This window comes from Cydia pomonella, chromosome 1 (genome assembly GCF_033807575.1).
Source record: "Cydia pomonella isolate Wapato2018A chromosome 1, ilCydPomo1, whole genome shotgun sequence".
Lineage (NCBI taxonomy): Eukaryota > Metazoa > Arthropoda > Insecta > Lepidoptera > Tortricidae > Cydia > Cydia pomonella.
Window position 1 is genome coordinate 31,109,298 of NC_084703.1, and position 23,985 is coordinate 31,133,282.

Here is a 23,985-nt window from a genome sequence, read left to right on the forward strand (position 1 = left end):
GTATGCTTTTTTGCCACCGAAGTAGTATAAAAAATAGGCTAAGGCCTACCTGCGGCAGTAAGTCTTCAGATGATGATGATTCAGTTTCCTTAAATGTACTTACTCATACCACAAAGTAAATAGCGGCGGCGCGCGCCGGAGCAGAGTCCGCTCAGTACAAAGTGCCATTTTCGCCGCACGCACAAAGACGTGACATTTACGCACATAGACCTTACATTCTCAGGCACTCTCGGGCAGAGCTTAGTCGGGCTGTGCGCGCGTTGCTCACTTGACGTCCCCGCCGCTACGTAAGTCTCTAAGGAATGTAAACATGATAAGATGTATGTATAACCGAATCGATGTATGTATGTCTGTAAACTTATATTAACTACTCCTTTTTAAAATTCGAAATTAATACAGAAGCAACCCTAGTGAGTCGGGCAACTTTAGGTATGTATTTTCAAAAACGGCGAGAACGGACCTACAGTTTGATTTTTTATTTTGGGCCCATACCCCGAAGTTGACGGAGATAAACAAAACACCGTGTAGAATCTTTCGCTTCGTCCAGGATTCAATGTATGCAGTGATGCACTCGCCGTAAATATAAATAAAATAAAATAAATATAATTTTGCTCCCTCGTGACACAATCTACTATTACTTATACTTAGGTATGCTATCTTTCATTTTTTGGAAGTTAAGAGCTTCACCGAAACAAATGCTATTATATAAACTTAAGTTGTAATCGGTTTTGGTCATATGTCTTATATACAACTCCCAGACGTAATAAGACGCTCGCGTAAAACAGTGATTAAAATCGACCTGAACAAAACTTTACCAATAAAGGTTTTACCCTAACACAAGCTTGAAGAAGATGCGCTCTGCGTCAATAAATATTGTATGACATCTCCCCTAACAAATACAGATGGTAGTAGTAGCTGCGGCACGCAACAGCATAAGTAGTTTGCGTTTCCACTCAAGAGCATTGAGCACCTGCGGCATCTGTACGGCGGCCACAAGTTACGACTCAACTACATGTTTGCTTACTCCTCCACAATGCTGCCTGAAATCTGAATCTGTGTGTATAACGTATAACAAAGCATCGGGGTGTGACTAGCCATATGCCTATTTCGTAATATTGGCCTTGGTTTTATATTAAAACACATAGAAAATAATGAAAAACTACAGTACTCTTCGTTTGCATCTTTCAGTCATGATTTCACTCCGTATTCTAACAATTACAACTTGAAGGACACGTTTCCGTATTTTACCACTTGTGATTTCGATTAAATACATAACACTTAGTGAATTTTCATTTTTTTTTTTTTAAATGCTGCGAAGAATGATAATAATCAATTGAAGTTAACCTAGAATAAATGCATAATTATTGGTGTAATAAAGAACATTGAGTTACTAACTTAATAATAAACGTAAAATATTACAATACAGACGTTATTTTCAGAAAACAAAACTATAATACCTGAAGTTAAATAATAATGTTGGCATATTCATGCTTGATAGGTTTTGAAACGTTTCATTTTATCATTTTTTTGGTCTACTTAAACTGACTACTAAGCGAATACTGTAGTTGTGTGCGTAAAAGCCGTTATGTCGCCGTTATGTCGCTATTATGTCGCTATTATGTCGCCATTATGTCGCCGTTGTGTCGCTACTATGTCGCCGTTGTGTCGCTACTATGTCGCCGTTATGTCGCTATTATGTCGCCGTTATGTCACTACTATGTCGCCGTTATGTCGCTACTATGTCGCCGTTATGTCGCCGTTATGTCGCCGTTATGTCGCTATTATGTCGCTACTATGTCGCCGTTATGTCGCCATTATGTCGCCGTTATGTCGCTATTATGTCGCCGTTGTGTCGCTACTATGTCGCCGTTGTGTCGCTACTATGTCGCCATTATGTCGCCATTATGTCGCCGTTATGTCGCTATTATGTCGCCGTTGTGTCGCTACTATGTCGCCGTTGTGTCGCTACTATGTCGCCGTTATGTCGCTATTATGTCGCCGTTATGTCGCTACTATGTCGCCGTTATGTCGCTATTATGTCGCTACTACGTCGCCGTTATGTCGCTACTATGTCGCCGTTATGTCGCTACTATGTCGCCGTTATGTCGCTATTATGTCGCCGTTATGTCGCTATTAAGTCGCCGTTATGTCGCTATTATGTCGCCGATATGTCGCTATTATGTCGCTGTTATGTCGCCGTTATGTCGCTATTATGTCGCCAATATGTCGCTATTATGTCGCTAGTCGCCAATATGTCGCTGTTATGTCGCTATTATGTCGCTAGTCGCCGTTATGTCGCCGTTATGTCGCTGTTATGTCGCTACTAAAGTATATAAAAGGGCCGTAAAGTACGGAGGAGGGGCATTCATTCTTTAACCATCGGACTGGCGGTATCTCTGGCTTTGAGTAAGTAAAGTTTCTCTACTATTCCTTCTATTTGTTTGTGTTTGCTGGGAATTATCCTGGTAAATTTAAACTTGTAAATTGTGTCTATGTTTGGCATTGCGGGGACAATGTTGTCGTAAAGCTAAGCTTAGGCTATGGTGGAGATTCTTTGCTTCCTTATCTGTGTTACTATATTGTGAGTTTTTGTTAGTAAAATCTAATTTTGTTATTTTATTACCTTTCTATGAGGTTAGTTTGTTATTTTATAAAGCCAGATCACTGTTTGGACTAACAGTTTGTCCATCTAATCAGCTGCTCCCTAACGGTGACAAACTGCAGCTGTTTAGAAGTCTTTTGCTCCAAGTTGAGAGGACTTGGCGTCTCTTCTTTACCAACATAAGAGGCGAGCATACTCTCCTTAGTCTCAAAGTCCAGCTGTTAGATGAATGTGAGGGCATCACGTGCGTGCCATTGAGAGTAATCTCGGCTCACTGAAGTCTGCAGTAATTGAGGCTAGGTCTCGTATTAAATATATTTATATATATTTCGGTGCTCTGGCTCATGCTAGTGCTGGTCACGGGAGAGCTTCTGTCATGATTGGTAACAAACACAGATAAAGTTTTAGTCATGGCAGGGTATCCCATGTGACTGGTACGGGTGTGTGTGCTAGTGTGCTGATTACCTATAGACATGCTAGGGCGGTCTATTCTCATCCACCGTGCCTACGTGGCGATGAGGAGGGGGCCAATCACACAGACACTAGGGATTGCTATACCTCGGTTTTGTCGGCCGAATGCTTACAGCTTAGACTTAGGGATACACTTGTGTATGTTCCAAATCACTAGATCAATGGTAAGTACGATCTGTGTTCTGGACATACTAGATTAGGGTCTAAGGGTAGGAATAGGGTAGAGTCACACACACTGTTATAGGGTCTCTCTTAGGTTTGATCTAGAAATTCGATTGGTTGGTGTATATATATATATCTTTCAAAAGGTTCTAATGACGTGAAGCTATGGTTTTATAACGTGTACTAATGATAATATTAGTGAAATACTGGTAATGGGTTTTAATTACCTAAATCTTCCAGACTGTTACTCTGAGTGGAAAGTTGAGGGTTATCTGTAACATATATGTATTTATTTTCTTTTCTGGGTTTTTGGTGTAGAGACGAAGTACTGAGTATTACGATCAGGTCCTAAGGTATTTATATATTCAATCCTTAAATATCAAGTTGGGTTTAGGAACACAGACTATTCTGGGATAAAAGAATGGTTTGTTTTAGAGACCCTTTGGCAGGCGAGCGCAGTCCATTGGAATCTTTGAGTGGAATAATACTCACCTTGATAATTCGATCTCATAAAGTACAGTAATGAGTTAATCTTGTACTTCGTTTATACATTTAAAAGGCCTAGGAATTCAGCCTACTTTTAGCTATGGGGACTGGGATAATGGCTTAGTAGCCTTAGCTTTTGGACATAAAAAGATAAGTAAATGGTGCCTGACGAATACTTATCGCTTCTCTTCGTCAGCCCCTAGGTTTGCATAGGGTTGCGAAGCGTTGGTCATAGCCCGTCTGGCTAATAAGATAGGATTAGGTGGCCCGATTGATATTGCTGATCGGAGTAAGAGTCTTCAGACCTGCATCTAACATTAGAGGCAGCACGTGTGATCCATTCACACCTCGTTTAGAAGATAATAGGATTGATAGGTAATAATATTTTATCTTATTATAAGTGTGTAAATGGGCTTAACCCAGGAGTGCTGCTTCAATGTTACCCCGAAGACTTAATAGGAGTAGCAGGATTTTACCAAAAATATTTTTATATTTATATAATCATATATGCTGCAATAACTAAATATCTTTCTAATGAATTAATAAAAATAAATCTTACATTACATCAAAATCATTTAGTTTCTGTAACTTAAGGCTACGTCCGTCGTCTACGACCTTGTGCATGTGGGCGGAGCCTATATCTTTTACCACGACACTACTCATACCTTGTCGATTGTTTTATTTTTCCATTCCACTTATAAGGTGTTATATTTAATATAGAAATGGGTTTGGAATAACTTAGTCTTACGGTATTTTGCTGAAGGTTAAATCTTAACATAACATTCTATCGATTATTTCTTCTCAACATAATAAATTATTTAGTATAGTAAATTTCCGAGTCTTAACGTCTAGGTAATACTTAATCAGGTAGAATCAGAGTCCAAGATTTAGTTGTTACTCATTAAAGAATCTGGGGTGCCGCGGTTCACTTCGAGGGGTCCTAACCTTTAACTAGACGATCACTTGGCCAAATAATTGTTAAGGTAAAATTATTGTTGGGGTAAATTTTAGGGGTAATTTTAAAGGTGGGATTGATAACGATTAGGTTCCTTATTTTATTAGGTCCGGGGTTTAATAAATGGGGTAGATTGGGGTGTAGGTAGGGGAAGTTACAGGGGGCTATACACCACTAGGTGCTTCTATAATGCTACGCTTAAAACTAAGTGCAGATAAAAAATATGTAGTGTTTCACAATAGTTTTATTCGTTTACCACTATGTACCTACCTATTATTTATAAGCAGAGGCAGATGCACGCGACATTTTATGCGTATAAATGTAGTTAAGTCGTTAAATGTCAACTGGTCCCCTTTATTACACTGAATGGACTAGATGACAAGTTTTTATTAATAGTATCAGTCGATCAGGTTTGTTCTGAGGATCAAATGTCTGTATAGGACCCACTGCATTAAAGCAATACTAAAGTCACAAATGGCAGTCAAAGACGTACTCTATGTATTAAACGCCCCTTACTAAAGGGTACTTGATCGTGACGTTGAAGCCTTCTTGAAGTATGGAAAACAAGAATTTGCGATTTTGTCGGTGAAATATTGCATTTATGTAGGAAGTGTAATAATGTAGTTGCTGTAAAATCATTTTTTTTGCATAAAGTGTAAGCAATCGAACGATACCATTTTTTTCTATTTGAGTCATACAATACTTAAATTTTGTAACTTTGAGGTCTTGTACTTTTTTATCATTTCCATATCTTATACCTTTAAACGCGCAATTCTTGTATATTTATATATATATATATATATATATATATATATATATATATATATATATATATTTCGGGGATCTCGGAAATGGCTCTAACGATTTCGATGAAATTTTCTATATGGAGGTTTTCGGGGCCGAAAAATCGATCTAGCTAGGTATTATCTCTGGAAAAACTCGCATTTCTGAGTTTTTATATGTTTTCCGAGCAAAACTCGGTTTCCTAGATATTATTTTTTTAAGTGCCCAATTTATTGTGAAACATTACTCATTAAGTATCTACTTAACCAGTTTAATTTTTTATTTTTATGAAATTCAACATGTGTCCTTATCTCTATTGTAACCCTCATCGCACCCAAGTTATGTGTCCTAGCTATATCCTTTTCCTAGTTATAAATTATTTGTGCACCAAATTTCATTGATGTTTGTTCAGCCGTTTTGTATGGAAATCAGCTTCTCAGTTTATACCAATAGAAATGCTCGTAAACCCTCCAGCTTATTCGTATTGCTGTCGTCGTCGTCGTATTATGGCGTAGGTACAACCGTCGTAAAACATGAACATCAAGGAGGTAGCAATAGCAACGTTGAGACTATAATAATATAAAACAATAGTTATTTGTACAACAAGAGAGCAAAGTTTGATATTTCTTCGAGTGCTTGTTTTGAGTCCCGTGCAAGCGAAAGATTCTATAATATTTAGAATCTTGAGCGTAGTAAGGGACTCAAAAGCGCACGAGATGTAAATAACTTTGATCTCGTGTAGTACACAAAATTTTTCACGTCAGTCAGCCATCAAAAAATACAACCTGAAAAAATGTAATCCAGACGGACGGATCACTATTTCACTCATGATTTCTGAAGGTATTCTAACAATTAACTTTAATTATCGTAATAAAACAAAACGAAAGAAATTTCAATAAGATACGAAAATAATGATACGAAAATAATGAATTAACGAACATCAATTGACAGTTCAATCGACAACTTTTTTTTGTAAAAAAAAAACACTGTAAGATCCGGTCCGAATTGCGGATACTACTATTTGTCAACTATAGTAGAGATCGTTAAAAGTAGTTAAGTAGAATTATTTACTGCGTAACAATTGCGTAAATTTGTATAAGTTCATTGTTTTGATTGTATAATAAAATACGTAAAATATGGTTTTTTTATTAAATTTTAAACTTTTATTTCATTAATTAATTATTACGAATGAAGACTCGTAGGGTGTTTTGGCACGATGCGGTCTGACTTATTTCGGGGGTCTATTACAAACCGTCAATATACCGTTGAATTACGTATGCACTTTTTTGTCTCTTTCTTTTTGCTAATGACGTGAAAGGGATAAAGATAATAGAATCCAAATATTTCGAACTTGTATTAGGCCCCGCACGTTGAAATGACATTCGAATCTAAAGGTCACTTGAATGTTATTTTGTCTCACTCGGTGAGCAAAATGCGATTTTGCTCACTGTTTTTAAGCAGCAAATTACCCTTGTTCTAGCTGCTGACGTGAAAAGTAATTTACCTACTTACGTACATTATTATTATCAGCATGATTCCTAGGTCGATGAATATTGATTAAATGTTAGCTAGAAGCAAAGGAAGGAAGCTCAAGTACCTGTCTGTACAGTCGAAGTATTAAATATCGATACGACCAAAGTTCCAGAAAAATGTGTACCTACACATATTTGGCACTTTTTCCGTGTCGATATTTAACCCTTAAACCGTTTGACTTTAACCTTTCCTTTCTTATTTATTCGATTTCTAACCGTAATTTTTAGTATACAGATGTGTTTTTGTTTCAAGTATGATGGCAAGTGTAATTAAGGATAATACCTTGACTGTACAAGAAGAGTTCGGTTAAAAGGGTTATTGTTATTTGAACTCCTAAACCATTCTAGGTATGTCAGCTCGAACCGTGATATCTCTTAATTATGGAGATGGCTAGAAATAAATGACTTGCCTATATATGTAGGTATTATATATAAGCCCGGATAGCTCAGTCGGTAGATAATTGGACTTCATTTTATTTTCATAATGTGTTAGGTATGTTATCGAAGCATAAATTCTATGCATAAGCGTAAATTCAATGTTATGTACTCATGTATCTGCCAGTAGGTAGGTACCTAACAAGGTAATTGCTAATATCTTCAATGTAATCCTGGTCACACATCAGCATTTTCAGACCAAAGCTAGCATCTGGTACTTAGTCAAAATTACTTACTGTTATCGGGTTAAAAGTAAAGTTTTAACATTTGTTTTTAAACCTACCTACCTACCTTTAAAAAAAACTTCTATACTTATGTATAGAAAAAGGCTGACTCAGATATCGATTTTTATCTTTATCAGAGCAAAAATACGGAAATTCAAGATGGCTTTCGTGTTTTCTTTCATTTTGGCCTCAGATTCCGTAAACCTACACAACTATAGTCCAATACTGCAACTATAGTCCACAAGTTCGAAAGGAAATTAAGTATCTATACCAATGTTTCCTTTTGGTTTACTCCTAGTTTTACCTTCCATTTATAAACATCCTTGCCTTAGAACTAAATAAATAATAATAAATAATAAATAAATAAATAAATATTATAGGACAATATTACACAAATTGACTAAGTCCCACAGTAAGCTCAATAAGGCTTGTGTTGAGGGTACTTAGACAACGATATATATAATATATAAATATTTATAAATACTTAAATACATAGAAAACACCCATGACTCAGGAACAAATATCCATGCTCATCACACGAATAAATGCCCTTACCAGGATTTGAACCCGGGACCATCAGCTTCGTAGGCAGGGTCACTACCCACTAGGCCAAACCGGTCGTCGCTAGAAGAACTACAAAAATATAGTAGAATACACACCTGAACGAGAAAAATTGAGTTTATTTGTGGACCATAGTTGGGAGCTTTGGACTAGAGTTGGGTGGTTTTACGGTTCTTAATATTCTCGGAAATTCAGATATCGATTTTCTTCTTATTTTGAGTAAAATTGCAAAAATTCAAGATCGCGGCTGTTTTTTTTTTGTGTTGGCCTCATATTCGTTATAAAAGGCCTGTCGGATCTTAAGATATCGATTTTCATCTTGATAGCAGAAATGCAAAAATTTAAGGTGGCGGCCGTTTATTCCAATTTAACCTCCCATTCCTAATGAAGGGCCTCTCAGGTCCTCAGGTATCGACTTTCATCTTCATCAGAACATATACATTTGGATAATGATATGGAGTCACAAAATCATTAAATTTTTTAATATTTCATTAAGTTTTTAGAGTCAGACCAAGATATGTAAGTCGGCAGTGATTTCGATAGCCCAGACGGTGCAAGTGTTTAGTACTTACACGTCATAATTTCATAGAAGTTTGACGTTTCAAATAACACGTGCCCCGTCTGGGCTATCAAAATCGCTACTAACATAGCTAGGTTTTACTCTAAGTACCTGGGCGACCGAGCTTTGCTCGGTTATAACTATTTATTGTAATATGGTGGTGTATAGGTGATAATCTTAACTACATATTTTTACTAAATTAAACTTGTCTAAAACAAAAAAAAAATAAAAAATTATATATAAACTTGAACATATAAAAAAAAACAAAAGTTAGTCACCGGGCGAGATTCGAACCCGTAACACTCGTTTAGCAGTCCGCGTCTTAACCCGCTGGACCAGACGGACAGTGGCCGGTAACACGAAATTAGCGACCATATTCTGCGTCGAAAGAAAAACGCATGAAAACTCGAAAACACGCGTTTTCCCAAACATAAGAATAATCTAGATAGATTGTATACCCCCAAAAACCCCCATATACCAAATTTCACCGAAATCGTTAGAGCCGTTTCCGAGATCACAGAAATATATATATATAAATATATATACAAGAATTGCTCGTTTAAAGGTATAAGATTTCGTTCTATAGTCTGTTCGGAAAGATAAGTCGTAGAATGTATTGGGGTCCATACATTCCACGACTCTTCCCTTTCCGCACAGACTCTATTTATAGTTATGGTCTCTAATAAATTATTACCATATTCCATTACTGAACGCACCCATAAAGTTCGACAACCAACAATGACAATCCTTTGTCAAAGTGAAACGTTTTATTGTCATTATTATTTGTATTTAAAATCCAAATACCTACGCGATAATCCGAATATTATAGATATAAGTTGTCCATTCGTAATCTTTATTTAAATACGTTATTTAATTTGAGGGTACTCGAGTCTACGGCACCGGCGGGACGAATCAAATGTTTGACGGGTAGGAACAGTTTGTATGGGAAAAGGATATCGGTGTTTTTATTATTTCCCTCGCAATTTTTCCATATTTTCTCACCGTGTAAACCTTGCCAAAGTGCAGAGTGTCAGAGTAAATACTCAGAACCAGCGCGTAGAAGAGGAAAGGTCAGTGACACAAATCACGCGTTGAACTCGATCCGAACTGAAAGGTGAATGTGATCTGGTCGAGCAGCGAGCGCGGCGCCGGCGCAGCGACCGGCGCCCTCACCGCCTACGCCTAGCCTAGCTTTCACCTACAAGGCGGCTAAGAGAGGATAGACCTGGCAACATTTCTTCGCTGAATTCTTAGGCTGATATATTGAGCGAGGAAACTGCCAGTTCTTTGGTCTCCTGTGGCGTCTCCGAGTAACATCGAAAGGACCTTGAATGTCATTACATTTCCATTGTTTTGTGCATTGCATACCATAAATACCAGGAACATTTTTATGTATTTTCTGTCAAGATACCGCTATTAGGTGTGGTTTATTGTGTATGAAATGAAGCATTGAAACAGTCCAGCTGCGTTGACGTTGCTGCTTTAACAGCAGCATCTGCTGCTTCTTTCCATCAAATCTGATGGCAATGCCCTTTTGCTTGCTCCGATGGAGCCTTTTGTGGATGCGAAAAGCAAAGTGGTTGTGGCGGTTTATATTGCTTAATTCCATGAGCCTAGATTTGCTGTAAGAAAGTATAAATTATCTGGCATCGTGAGTCAAGGCTGCTAGCGCCGACGCGACCTGTCAGCGTGGGCGTGCAAAGATGCCGATCGTACCGCCTAGTTATTGACAATATAAATATACTATCCATCCATCGCATATGTATTCATTTAATAATTCGAGTACGGTAATCGTGCATTTCAAACAAACTCCAAGTTCCAACTCCCACAGTTCCAAGGCTCAGTCCTTACCATGTCAGGGAGTATTGGGATCCTCGGTGTCGACATTTCCAGTGACGTCCAATTCCATAGCCACCTAAGGAAGGAAGGAAAGGCTGCGCTGGCATCCAAAAAATTCGGTATGCTCAATAAAGCGAGGCGATACTTTACTCCGGGGCAAAGACTGCTGCTATATAAATCGCAAGTCAGACCCCATATGGAGTACATATTGCTGTCACCTTTGGGCAGGAGCACCTGCATGCCAGCTTGGACCATTCGACTCAGTCCAAAGGCGCGCTGTACGAATCGTCGACGATTCCAAACTCACAAGCGGAATTGAACCTTTAAGTCTAAGGAGAGACTTTGCCTTCTTGTGTGTGTTCTACCACTTGTACAATGGGCTATGCTCTGAACAATTGTTTGTCATGATGCCAACGGCTCCCGCGAACGCTTGGGCTGTGGAATGAGCTTTCTGCATGTAATACCTCTGGTGTTGCAGGCGTCTATTGGCTAAGGTGACTGCTCACCATCAGGTGAGCCGTATGCTTGTTTGCCACCGCCGTGGTATAAAAAAACTAAGGACTTGATACATAAACGTTTCTGCGACGTAATGGTAAAGGGTTGATTATTCGGTACGAATGACTAACAACCCCTCTGGTGTTGCAGGTGTCCATGGGCGGCGGTAATCGCTTACCATCAGGTGATCCGTCTGCTCGTTTGCCTCCTCTATCATGAAAAAAAAGAATTAAGTACAGAAATCCGTTTTGAACGTTGTCCAGCTTACATGTATGTACGACATAAGACATAAGTAATATCAACGGCCCCTTGGTTGCATGTAGCCAGGGTTAGATAGAAGTAAAGGGGGGCCGAATATTCGGTAGGTACTTATTCGATATGCGGCAAGTTTTCCAATGTTCGTGCCGAACTATTCGGCCGTTGGACCGAATTATTCGATTAAGGGCCGGATATTTAACAAATATTTTTTATTAAATATGTTTGTCTATTCTATAAGCTCCTCCAGATCTTTTCAAGCATTCTCTTCAATCAGGTTACGTTTTTCCGATTTCCGATTAAAACACATGATGAGACATTGAATCCATAGGATGTTTTATTTGGAGAGTGTTGACATTTTTTGTGTTTGTTTCTAGGAAATTGTCTAGGAAGCGATTCAGCCCATCTGAGATGGAAGTCATACAATCGATTAGCCTAGGAGGCTAAGGGGTCATCCTTATACAACGCAACTACGCGATTAACGCAAGTTCGCGCGAATTATACTCATGAAAACGCGCGATCAAACGTATTAGAATAGGTGATTAATTTCCATTCTCATATTTATACAGGGTGGCATTTAACTATGGTATTTGCTGAAAGTATAGTGTTATCTAATTAATTTTGATTCAAATTATTATCATTTTAAAGGTAGGTTAAGTAAAACAAAAAGACATTAACAATTAAACGTTTTATTATAGGTGACAACCCTGCCGCTATAAAGTTACTATTTACATTTGCACATGACACATGTCATTCACTTACCTAAAACAATTTTACACAATTTACATGCGATGTTCAAAAGTACCGCCATGTCTGATTAGTGATTATGCAAGCTGCTGCTCGTGCTCGCGTATGTCGGTGTACTTGCGACAAAATTTGGGTGCGGATATTTCTCCTGCGGAGAATTTCAAAGGCGACCGTAAGCCTATGCTTCATCTCTTCTGCGGTGTTACACACTTCTTTGTACATCATGTCTTTTAAAGTACCCCAAAGAAAGAAATCGAGCGGCGTTAGGTCCGGAGACCTAGGTGGCCAACGGCGTGGACCAATCCACTGACGCCCGAAAAGTTCAGTTAGTTTACGTCGCACTTCATCTGTGGAATCAGCTGGTGCTCCATCTTGTTGGTACCAGATAAGTTGTCTTTCGGCCAATGGCAAATCTTCGAGATAATCATAAAGCTCCGTATCTAAGAGGTTCATGTATCCCACTCTATTGAGAGTTGGTGGTAAAAACACAGGCCCTATAATGGTATTTCCGTGAATTGCCGCCCAAACGTTCACTGACCAACGATATTGGTGTCCTGTATAACGATATTCGAACGGGTTTTCTTCAGCATAGACATGCTCGTTACGCCGATTCCACTTCGTGTGAACAAACTTTCGTCGGTCCAAATTACGCGTTTGAGAAACTCTCCATCGTCCGCCAACCTTTCCAAAGGCCACCGACAATATGCTTCCCGGACAGGACAGTCTCTAGGAAGCAAAGCCTGAACCTTTTGAATTTTGTACGGGTGACGGCCGGCACGTTTTTATATTCGTAGTATTTTTGTATGATTCGTTTCAAAATGTCGGCCCACCTGTCTCGAACTTGCTCTTGGATTTTGATCGAAGTATCGCAGTACCCTCTCTTCAAATCGCACAGCATGCTGCACAACGCGTCCACGTTGGTCGTCCTGCCTTGTTCGTGGTACGATGTTCCTATTGTTGGTAACACGATCAATAGTACGCAAAATTGTCATATGCCCTGTTGGATGGGGTGGTGGGTACCTGTTTCGGTACTGGCGTAAGGCTTCGCAGGCTAATTGCACTCCGCGTACAAAAAAAGCAAATTTAAATAACCTCTAGCATTCAATTGAGGCGTTTTGAGATATTTTTAATACCATATCAGATATTTTGCCAATGACAACGTCAACTGTATTCAATCAATCGTCAAGCAAAAAACTGGCCAGTATTATTAAGTCTTAAAAAGGTTCGTCGCTACATGATAGCTTTGTTACTCTTTTAAATATTCTTGACGAAGATATTTTACAATTTAAACATTAGATTAACTTGTCAATAAATTATAAAATTGTAACAAAAATTAAGTAGCAAGTATAAGGGCCGGTACAGACGGACTGCAACTCGACTGCAACTTGTATGGGAACTGCACGTCGACGTTGCAATTGGAGTGCAGTCGGCATGCAGTTTCCATACAAGTTGCAGGTGAGTTGCAGTCCGTCTGTACCGGCAAATGTTAGTAATTAATAAGAACTAAAAAAATACCATCATTCTAAACAACATATCTTTTTTTAGAATGATGGTACTAGAAAATAAAGAGACAGTATGATTTTGTTTGTCTTTAGTTGAAATGAGTTACTTCCTTGCCAAACTATAATTGCAAAATTTGGTTGGTTTAACCTTTTTGTTTATTATTCATAATCGGCAATCTCGTCCTGTCAATTCCTACACATGTATAGGCAATATGTCATTTATTTTGCAGTGACATGTAATTGTCATTTTTTTATTTTTGATACTAAAGGTCATTGAACTTATTTTCATGAGGTCATTGCCCGCTCAACTTGCTAGGGTTGAAACAGGCGGATTTTTGCACTAAAGTTTAACAAGATTTATATCGTAAACGGTAAAGAATATTAACATAGTTTATTGGTAAAAAATAAAGCTCTTAGGGTGAACCATACCCCGTTTTTGTAAAAGTTCTTGATTCTGTTCCACGCGGTATATATCCTTTTACTTAAATTTTTAATTAAAAATATCCTCAAAAAATACTCTAGTAGTACTATAGTATTAATTTATACGAGTACTTAAGTATGTTTTGTGAAATACACATATATGTACTCGTATTTTACTTACCTTGTTCCAAATGAAAAGTGACTCGAACTATATTGGCGCCTCGTCGGAAATGGTCTTTCATACCTTGGTTAACAAACTAAACTACTTGTAGTTACCTAAATAATTTCGAATTATAACCTTTTTTTTTTAATTAGTGCATTACCGGCTCGTGACAAGTAGTTTTATTCGGTGGCGCTGGAGCGGGGCAGCGGGCAGCGTGGTTTATTTACGTGCGCGTGCGCGGCGCAGCGGCCGTTCACACGTGCCGCGTGCCGCGCTCACTCGCCACTCGCCGCTCCAGCTACTTATAGCAAGTGCCCTACGCGGAATGAGCTGATAATTTAGTCCGCGCATGTTTCAGGTGTCGGAGATATCATTGCGTAATTTGCGTATTTATTTATATCCACTAGGTATTCCTACTTTAATGTACTTGGGTAAATGTGAATATTTGGTCATCATAACTAAGTCAATCACATAGGTACCTAATACATATAACATTTATTACCTTAAGAGTTTTTTTTAAAGTAGGTACTCTGTATTTTGAAACCAAAACTCTCAGAGTCGTTGATTCAGACAAAAAACGCGAACGAAATCGCCAAACAGACAATTAAAAAAAAAAGCTAATATTTTCGTATTTCTATTCGACGAATGGAGATCAAATCGATAAAAATTACGGACCCGGGTACGTCCTTAAACACGTCCAAAAGAGAGGTATGGGCATTGTGAATGTCATCCCGCTTTGTGTGGTAGGGCACAGCACAGCGGATGTCATTCCAGATCTAGAGCAGAGCCCAACTGGGGAAATACCTCCATCTTACGGAAAACCGCAGCCAAATAACACTAGACCCTACTCATAGTGTTGTGTTCCTGCCGGTGAGTAAGGTTGCCAGAGCTCGAGAGGGAGGGGGGTTTAGGGTCGGCAACGCGCATGTAACTCCTGTGGAGTTGCAGGCGTACATAGGCTACGGAAACTGCTTACCACCAGGCGGGCCGTATGCTTGTTTGCCACCAACGTAGTATAAAAAAAGAAAAAAAAATGTTTAGTTTATTACTTTATTCATTAATGTAATTTACGAGATAATTTAATCTTTGAACCAACATTTGAAACCTATAGTTGGTAAAAAAAATGTATTACTCGACCAAATTAAGAAGGTTCCGTTTCCATGCATTTACCTTCCTAATTTTCAGTTACCTTCCTAAATCAGTAGGATAATATAATGAAAAAGCGCGAGTGTTATAATATACTAAAAAGGACGCGTGTTTAATATCTAGGATTATGAGCTAAAAATCGGTGGAAAAAAAACATCGTTTTGAGCAAGTGTGATGGAAAAGTTTTAGTATTAGACTATTTATAACATCAATAATCAATAACATTAAATTGATCGATGCGGAGGTTAAAGCGGCATAGTGTGTGATTTAGTCTTGTAATTTGAAATTAGGGACAGTCTACTACAGGTACAGGCTTAACGGAGCGGTGCAAGTATTCTTTATGGAAGCTGTGAGTCGTAAGGAACTAGGCTATAGCAAGGGAGAGTTTGATTTTACTAAGAAAATTCTTGAGGTCTGAGTACGAGCATGTAGGGATCCTAGTGATTATGTTTTGACAGCTGTTGGGATTATTGTAGAAATTTATAGATAGTACAGTCATTATATCCAAACACCGACCTTACCCGTGAATAACCAGTTCTTGTTTTTTTTAAAGTAGACTGAATCTGGCTCCTGTGTATATTCGAGAAGCGGCCAAGTGCGAGTCGGACTCGCCCATGAAGGGTTCCGTACCATTTATGACGTATTAAAAAAAACTACTTACTAGATCTCGTTCAAACCAATTTTCGGTGGAAGTTTGCATGGTAATGTATATCATATATATTTTTTTAGATTTTTCATTCTGTTATTTTAGAAGTTACAGGGTGGGGGGGGACACATTTTTTCACTTTGGAAGTGTCTCTCGCGCAAACTATTCAGTTTAGAAAAAAATGATATTAGGAACCTAAATATCATTTTTGAAGACCTATCCATAGATACCCCACGTATGGGTTTGATGAAAAAAGATTTTTTGAGTTTCAGTTCTAAGTATGGGGAACCCCCAAAAATTTTTTTTTTTTTTGTGTAAACATCCTAATGCGGTTCATAGAATACATCTACTTACCAAGTTTGAACAGTATAGCTCTTATAGTTTCGGAAAAAAGTGGCGGTGACATAATCGGACAGACAGACGGACATGACGAATCTATAAGGGTTCCGTTTTTTGCCATTTGGCTACGGAACCCTAAAAACGGTTTTTCTTGAAGAACTTGGTCATTTTTGATTACAGTACAGTAAAACCGTGAGGACAAAAATTTAGGAAATTTGATTTTCTACAAGTTTGGTTCTCACAATTTTTCTTCTAGGATCGATATTTTGGAAATTAAACCTGAAAAACGCGACAAATTCAAAATATTATCATTATCTCCTATGTTCCACGTTTTACAGCATGAATGAAGAGAAACAAAGTTGTAGAGAATCAAATTCTGAACAATTTTGGTTCCCACCTTTTCCCCCAAAATCGATATTTTGCAAATTAAACTTAATTAATTAATTACCCATTACTTAATTACAACTTAATTAATTACCCATTTCATGCTGTAAAACGTGGAACATAGGAGATAATGATAATATTTGTGGCGTTTTTCAGGTTTAATTTCCAAAATATCAATCTTAGAAGAAAAATTGTGAGGACCAAACTTTTAGAGAATCAAATTTCCTAAAATTTTTTTTTTACGGTTTTACTGTAAAATCAATAATGGCTGAGTTATTCAAGAAAAACCGGTTTTTGGGAAAAAAAATCATGTTTCGTATATACACAGGAGCCTGATTCGGTCTACTTTTTGAATTTACACTCCCAGTGACACACCCCCCCCCCCCCCCCTCCCCCGAGGGACCTACGAAAAAAAATCCAAGAACATATAATGACTGTACTGAGAGGCCTGCTTGGAAAGCTCTTTGTTTTGTAATTTTATTAGACTGACAGGTGTTTGGGAATAGTCAAGTGGCTTGTGCTGAAAAGCCCTTTTGCTTGCCCCGATGGAGCCTTTTGTGGATGCGAAAAGCAAAGTGGTTGTGGCGGTTTATATTGCTTAATTCCATGAGCCTAGATTTGCTGTAAGAAAGTATAAATTATCTGTTTATTTGATTCATGGAAGACCATTCAAGCATGTGAATGATCGCAAGGAGCTCCGCCTGAAAGACAGAGTAACTTCTACTTATTGTTAGTTCTTGAAAATTAGCTCAGTAACTAATAAAGTTTTGACGCTACAGTCACACGTTACAAATATACCCACCCACATACATTAGATACACATACACGGACGACATCTAAAATTAAACTTTAAAAAATAAAACCACCTTCAAAAAGGATAAGGTAAAATATTTCCTCTTGTATATCCTCTATCTATAACAAGTTGATCGACTTTAGTGACTAATTATAGTTCATAATCATAACATACATAATTCACGTATAATTTAAACATAAACTATACTCTTCTGAATATTGCCGCATTCGTTACGTTAGTACTAATGGGAGCATGTTGATCAGGTGCGGCTGGAGTGTGGATCCCCTGACACGACGGCGGGTGGCGGCGCAGGCGGCGCGGGCGTGGCACCAGTGGGCGCGCCGCGACGCGAGGCGTTGCGTGCGCCGCCGCCCGACGCCGAGTTGCTTCAGTTCGCCGCCTCGCTCGCCGCCAGCAAGAGAATCTTCTCGGCGCTGCCCGACTACTTATGCGACGAACCCGACTTCGCCCATGACGACAACGATCACTGCTGGAACGGAAACACAGTTGGAACGTAAGTATCCCTGCCTAAGTTTTCATTTCCATTTCGTTTTTATGAAAGCTACTAGGTAGATTGGGGCTAATAAATGTAGAGACTAGAAAAAACATCATGTTGCAACACCGTGGATAAAGTGATTAAACTACGATTAAACAATACTTGAACTTTTTATTTATTTTAATTAAACTATCATACACTTGCCATAATGACATTGGATATATCATTACATTTTATAGTGCATTTTTAATATACGTTGCTTTTGTTATATTTTTATTTAAACTAAACCATAATGGATATAATGCCTTTTTTATTTCTATTTGTATAAAGACACATTGCATAATGGATTTTGTTATAATATATTTTAATAAAACGTAATAGTTTATACTATCATAAATTTATTTATTTTTTGCGGGGTCGCAGTTCTAATCTAACCTAACCCACTTTTTGCTAGATATTCGTTTGTGTGGGTTCGCAGTTTTAACCTGACCTAACCCACTTTTCTAGTTGCCTTTATTTCTGTTCAGGCCTAGAAATAATGTTGTCATGTCATTAGTTAGAGCAAACGTGTTTAAGATTATGTCATAATTATGGTAGTGTAGATTAGACAGTGTCAATATACCATATAACCATTAACTATATCAAGAATAATATGTCGTTGATTAGGTACAATATGCCTTTCATTACAATAGTGCATCCGAAATTGACTCCTATTTATCTGCAATGCAATAAACCGCGCATTAATGAAATAATTTCCGAGTCCTCATAAGCTTTTATTGGGCTGAATCTATACGACCTTTCTTCCTTGTGCCAATTTTTGCCGGTTATGTATTTCTAGTATGTAAATAATGTCAAGTAGGTACTTGGTACTGTAATTAATTTCCGAGAAACTCATTGGAAAAGCAACATTTCTTTCAAAGGCTGTACTGTAGGTATTCTATAATGTACCTCTTACTAGTTAAATTGAGAACGCGGTAAAGAGATTGACGTGGTCCATTACCGTTAAATATTTACACCTTTTATCCAGGTACGAAAAACCCCTTGTGGCGAGCTCTTCATTGAGCGACCAGAAATACAACCCTGAAGTCGAAGGCGCCGTTCCGCAGGACCCGAAGGTGGTGGCGATTGGCGACCAACTGCGGCAGGCCAGACAGGTAATTTTACGCTTATTTTGTACATTGCGCTTAGGACGCTTGCCTTTTCAATCTTCATATTGGTGTACTTTCCAAAGAAATTATCGCATGTCATAGATTGCTGTAACGATCAAGTACGTACCCAACTCAACTTTACCCTAAGTTATTCATTATGTTAGTTCGTCTTTCTATGCGCATATTTAGGTATAAATCTATAATTACGAGTATAGAACAATTTGACTGTTAAATACAATACTTACAACACAAATATTCTTTTTGCTCACCAATATCAAAAGAAACATGACATATAAATTAAGCATATAACTTAAACTACACAACAGACAACAGACTTAGACAACGGGCGGTCTTATCGCGAAAGAGCGAACTCTTCCAGACAACCTGTTGCATTTAATACCTATCGGTGAAAAAACGTATCTAATTTACATATCTATTCTTGGTAATGTCTAACATTTCACAAGTTCATGTACAATATATAAATACCTTGCCAAAATCGTGATATTTTTGGTAGGTACCTTTATTATTCTTACCAACTCCCTAAACCTAGTTTGAGAACAAAACAGAAAGAAACTAAATTGAAGAATTTACTCTCCAATTATGGAAATAATTGATGACATCCGAGCTCAAGCAAACGCTTGTTGCGGGTGTACTCGTACTCACCTACCTTCTGTTTACATCATGTCGTTTCTAGGGAAAAATCAAAGTTCGTTACTACATCGGTCAAATTTTACAATAATAATACAATGCGTGTTGTAAAGCTGTATTTTGTATATGTTATTTGGAGTCCTTGGAGAAATGTGAAACTATGTTTTGCGAGCAAAAAAAATTTATTTTTCAATAAAATGTAAGGAATCGAATGGTACCATTTTCTTTTTTATTTTTGAAAGACAAAAAAAACATTTTTTTTTTTAGACTTCGGCGCCTTTTATTTTTTTATAATCTCAATATAATTTTCAAATTCCTTTTTTATAATGGATGGCTCATTTTCTATCCATTTAACTAAATTTTGTTATAATATTCAACATGTGTCAAGTACCCAATTTAAGTCCATTTACAGCGCCGTATGTCTAACATTTTTTGAGATTATGAGGCTTTTCAAAACGGCTTTTTTTTTTTACTTTTTAATGAAATTTTCGTTTGGCCTATATTTTAAAAGACAGATATCGGCACAACTGCTTAGGATATGAGCTATATTGCAATGAATAAAGTTGTAGCCAAAGGCAACTAATGTAAGTAAAGTAAGTAAATATTCTTTATTATGCACTATGCGGTTAAAAATACACAGACAATGAAATGCAGTTAAAAGCTAGGTAACAACAGGCGGTCTTATCGCTAAAAAGCCATCTCTTCCAGGGTAACCTTTCGGTAGCAGGAAACTAAGAACTTACAACATTGAACACACATATAATTCAACAAACTGAAGACGCATATAATTATATACCTTAATATAATAGCTAGGTATCTATTATATAATATACTAATATAATTAATAAATATACAGTACCTGGGCGACCGAGCTTTGCTCGGTTATAACTATTTAATGTAATATGGTGGTGTATAGGTGATTATCTTAACTACATTTTTTTACTAAATTAAACTTGTCTAAAACAATAAAAATAAAAATATTATATATAAACTTGAACATATAAAAAAAAAGTTAGTCACTGGGCGAGATTCGAACCCGTAACACTCGTTTCTAGCCGTCCGCGTCTTAACCCGCTGGACCAGACGGACAGTGGCCGGCAACACGAAATTAGCGACCATATTCTGCGTTGAAAGAAAAACGCATGAAATCTCGAAAACACGCGTTTTCCCAAACATAAGACTAATCTAGATCGATTGTATACCCCCAAAAACCCCCATATACCAAATTTCAGCGAAATCGTTAGAGCAGTTTCCGAGATCACAGAAATATATATCATCATTGGCCTTCGAGTCTATTACAGACTATACAAGCAGTGTCAGGCAGGGCGACAACGTTTTTCATGGCTGTGTAAGCCAATACGGGAGCGGCAAACACGCCCACAAGCCTGGCAGGTGTAGTTTGCCCCTGCCGAACAGGTGTCAGGCTGATGACGCTTGGCCCGCTTACTTGCGAGTGTCTTAAACCAAGCGTCGTCGTGAATTTTACGTCCGTCGAATATCAGTTTGCGCCACTTGACTCTGTCCTCGGCAAGCTCTTCCCATTTGTGAACCGGGATGTTAAAGGCGTGCATGTCTCGCTTGGCGCAATCCTTATGTCGTAGCATTGGCCGACCGACGCTTCTCTTGGCATCAGCAATGGCGCCAAGCAAAACACGTCGCGGCAAACGAGAAGGTTGCATTCGATGCACATGCCCCAGCCAACGTAAGCGTCTTTGTTTTAGCAGCGCAAAGAGGCTGGGCAGCTGAGCAAGCTCAAGCACCCCCTCGTTCGTGACCCTATCCCTCCAGTGTATGCCCAAAATGTTTCGGATGCAGCGCATGTGGAAGGCGTTAAGACGACGTTCGTGCTTGGCATACGATGTCCAGGTCTCAGCCCCGTACAAGAGTATGCTCAGGATGCACGTTTGATAAACAACCATCTTAGTTTTCCTGGTGAGATGTTTATTTTGCCATACTCTTGCACTCAACTTCCCAAACATCGTCGCCGCTTTACCGATCCGAACGTCGATTTCTGCATCCGGTAAGAGATTGTTAGCCACCGTCGACCCGAGGTAGCAAAACTTGTCGACTGACTCGAGCGGGGCGCCGTCCAATAGGATTGTCGGTATTTCCGCACACCCTTGAGCCAGCACAACAGTTTTCCGGGGATTTATAGACATAGAGAATATAGCGCAGGCACGTGAAAACTTGTCCATAATGGTCTGAAGCTCAAGCTGCGATCTGGCGATGAAGGCTGCGTCGTCGGCAAACAGCAAACTGTCAACGAATAAATCGTCTCGTTTTTGCTTAGACTTAAGTAGTGATACATTGTAAAGTTTTCCGTCAGCTCTCGTATGAAGATGGATACCCTGTTGGTCGTCACCGAACGCAGTTTTTAGCAGTAGCGAGAAGAATATACCAAACAAGGTAGGTGCCAGTACGCAGCCTTGCCGAACACCTCGACGCATAAAGAATGGGTCAGACACGGTACCGTCGAACACCACTGCACCTTGCATACCCTCGTGAAACGACTTCACAAGACACAGTAGTTTTGGTGGGCATCCAATGTGTTCTAGTACGGAGTAAAGCCCTTCCCTGCTGACGGTGTCGAAGGCCTTATTCAGGTCAACGAACGCAACAACAAGGGGTGTTCTCTGCTCTCTACACTTTTCTTGAATCTGCCGAAGTGTAAAGATCATATCCGCTGTAGAACGCTGGGCACGGAATCCACACTGACTTTCGGGATATACGCGATTGGCAAGTTGCTGTAGCCTTGAAAGAACTACCCGACCGAATAACTTGCCCACAATACTAAGGAGGGAAATGCCCCGGTAATTGTTGCAATCGCCGCGGTCTCCCTTCCCTTTGTACAGCGTAATGATGTTAGCATCACGCATATCCTGTGGGAACATTCCTTTCTCCCAGCATTTCAACAACAGACAGTGCAGAATTGGGCCCACACACTCCAGCTTTATGATGTCTGCTTGAGTACCATCACTACCAGGACTCTTTCCGCGCTTCAACTGCTTCACAGCCTTATGAAATTCCTCTATAGAAGGTGGCGCATCTAGTTCAACCCAAGTTGCAAGTTTTGGCGTGTGTACTAAGGCCTCTGAGTCAATATCAATTGGGTTCGAATAGAGTTGGGTGTAATGTTCCACCCATCGTCCGAGTTGACGAAAGCTATCAGTTATGATAGTACCGTCCACTTCTTTAAGAGGGGCTGTTTTTTTAGGCACAGGACCCAGAACCTGCTTGATACCCGAGTAAACACCGCTAAAGTTACCGACGTCAGCGCACTTCTGAATATTTATGCACATATTCGTCCAGTACACATTTGCAAAGTGTCGTGCGTTACGCTGTAGCGTTGACGTGGCGTGTTTAAGGTCTTCCCTTGTTTTAAGAGTGGGCTTCATGCGGTGTTTCATTGCAGCTTCACGCTTGGAGTTAAGAAGAGGTTTTAAATACTCTGAGTTTTCAGCGAACCAATCCTGGGTCTTAGTTTCCTGGTAACCGAAAACTGAGCAGGCAGTGTCCGTTAGTACCGTTCTGACGTTCCTTCACATGTCATCTACTTCTTCATTCTCAGTCCAGGTTGATTGCGCGCCTTTTACTAACTCCCCAAATTCACTGACCATCTCGTCATTCCTGGTATTCAGAACATTAACTTTCTACTTACCAGGAGCTCTGGACGAATGGATTTTTTTCTGTGTGAAAGCAACGCGCGCAACCACCATGGAGTGATCGGTGTCACATTCTGCACTGTGAAAGGTTCTGGTGTGGAGTGTTTCGCGTAGGTCTTTCTTTCTGGTGATGATCATATCCAGCTGATGCCAATGACCCGAGCGAGGGTGTTTCCATGAAACTTTACGAGATACTTTGCCTTTAAAATATGTATTGGTGACGCACAGTAGGTTTCTAGAACAAAACTCTAGCAGACGCTGACCATTTTCGTTTTGTTTACCGATACCATGTTCACCAATACAGTTGAGCCACGCATCACGGTCTTGACCGATTCTAGCGTTAAAATCGCCTAGGATGTACAGGCGATCGGAAGATTTTACACCGCGCACTGTTTCATGGAGTTGGACGTAAAATTGGTCCTTAGAAATATATATATATATATATATAGACAAAAATTGCTCGTTTAAAGGTATAAGATATATACACATATTATACAATCATAAATAAAGGCAGCGAAAAGTAATGAGTTAC

At 38.9% G+C, this 23,985-nt stretch overlaps 1 protein-coding gene across 1 annotated transcript in view; it reads left to right on the forward strand.

Moving 5' to 3' along the window:
* The window catches only part of LOC133519371 (division abnormally delayed protein), a 98,679-nt gene that overhangs the window by 67,933 nt on the left and 6,761 nt on the right, over window positions 1–23,985 (forward strand). Inside the window, exons 6-7 of the mRNA XM_061853428.1 lie at window positions 17,763–18,013; window positions 19,023–19,149. Of these exons, the coding sequence (XP_061709412.1) occupies window positions 17,763–18,013; window positions 19,023–19,149 (378 nt within the window). The remainder of the gene's footprint in view (window positions 1–17,762; window positions 18,014–19,022; window positions 19,150–23,985) is intronic.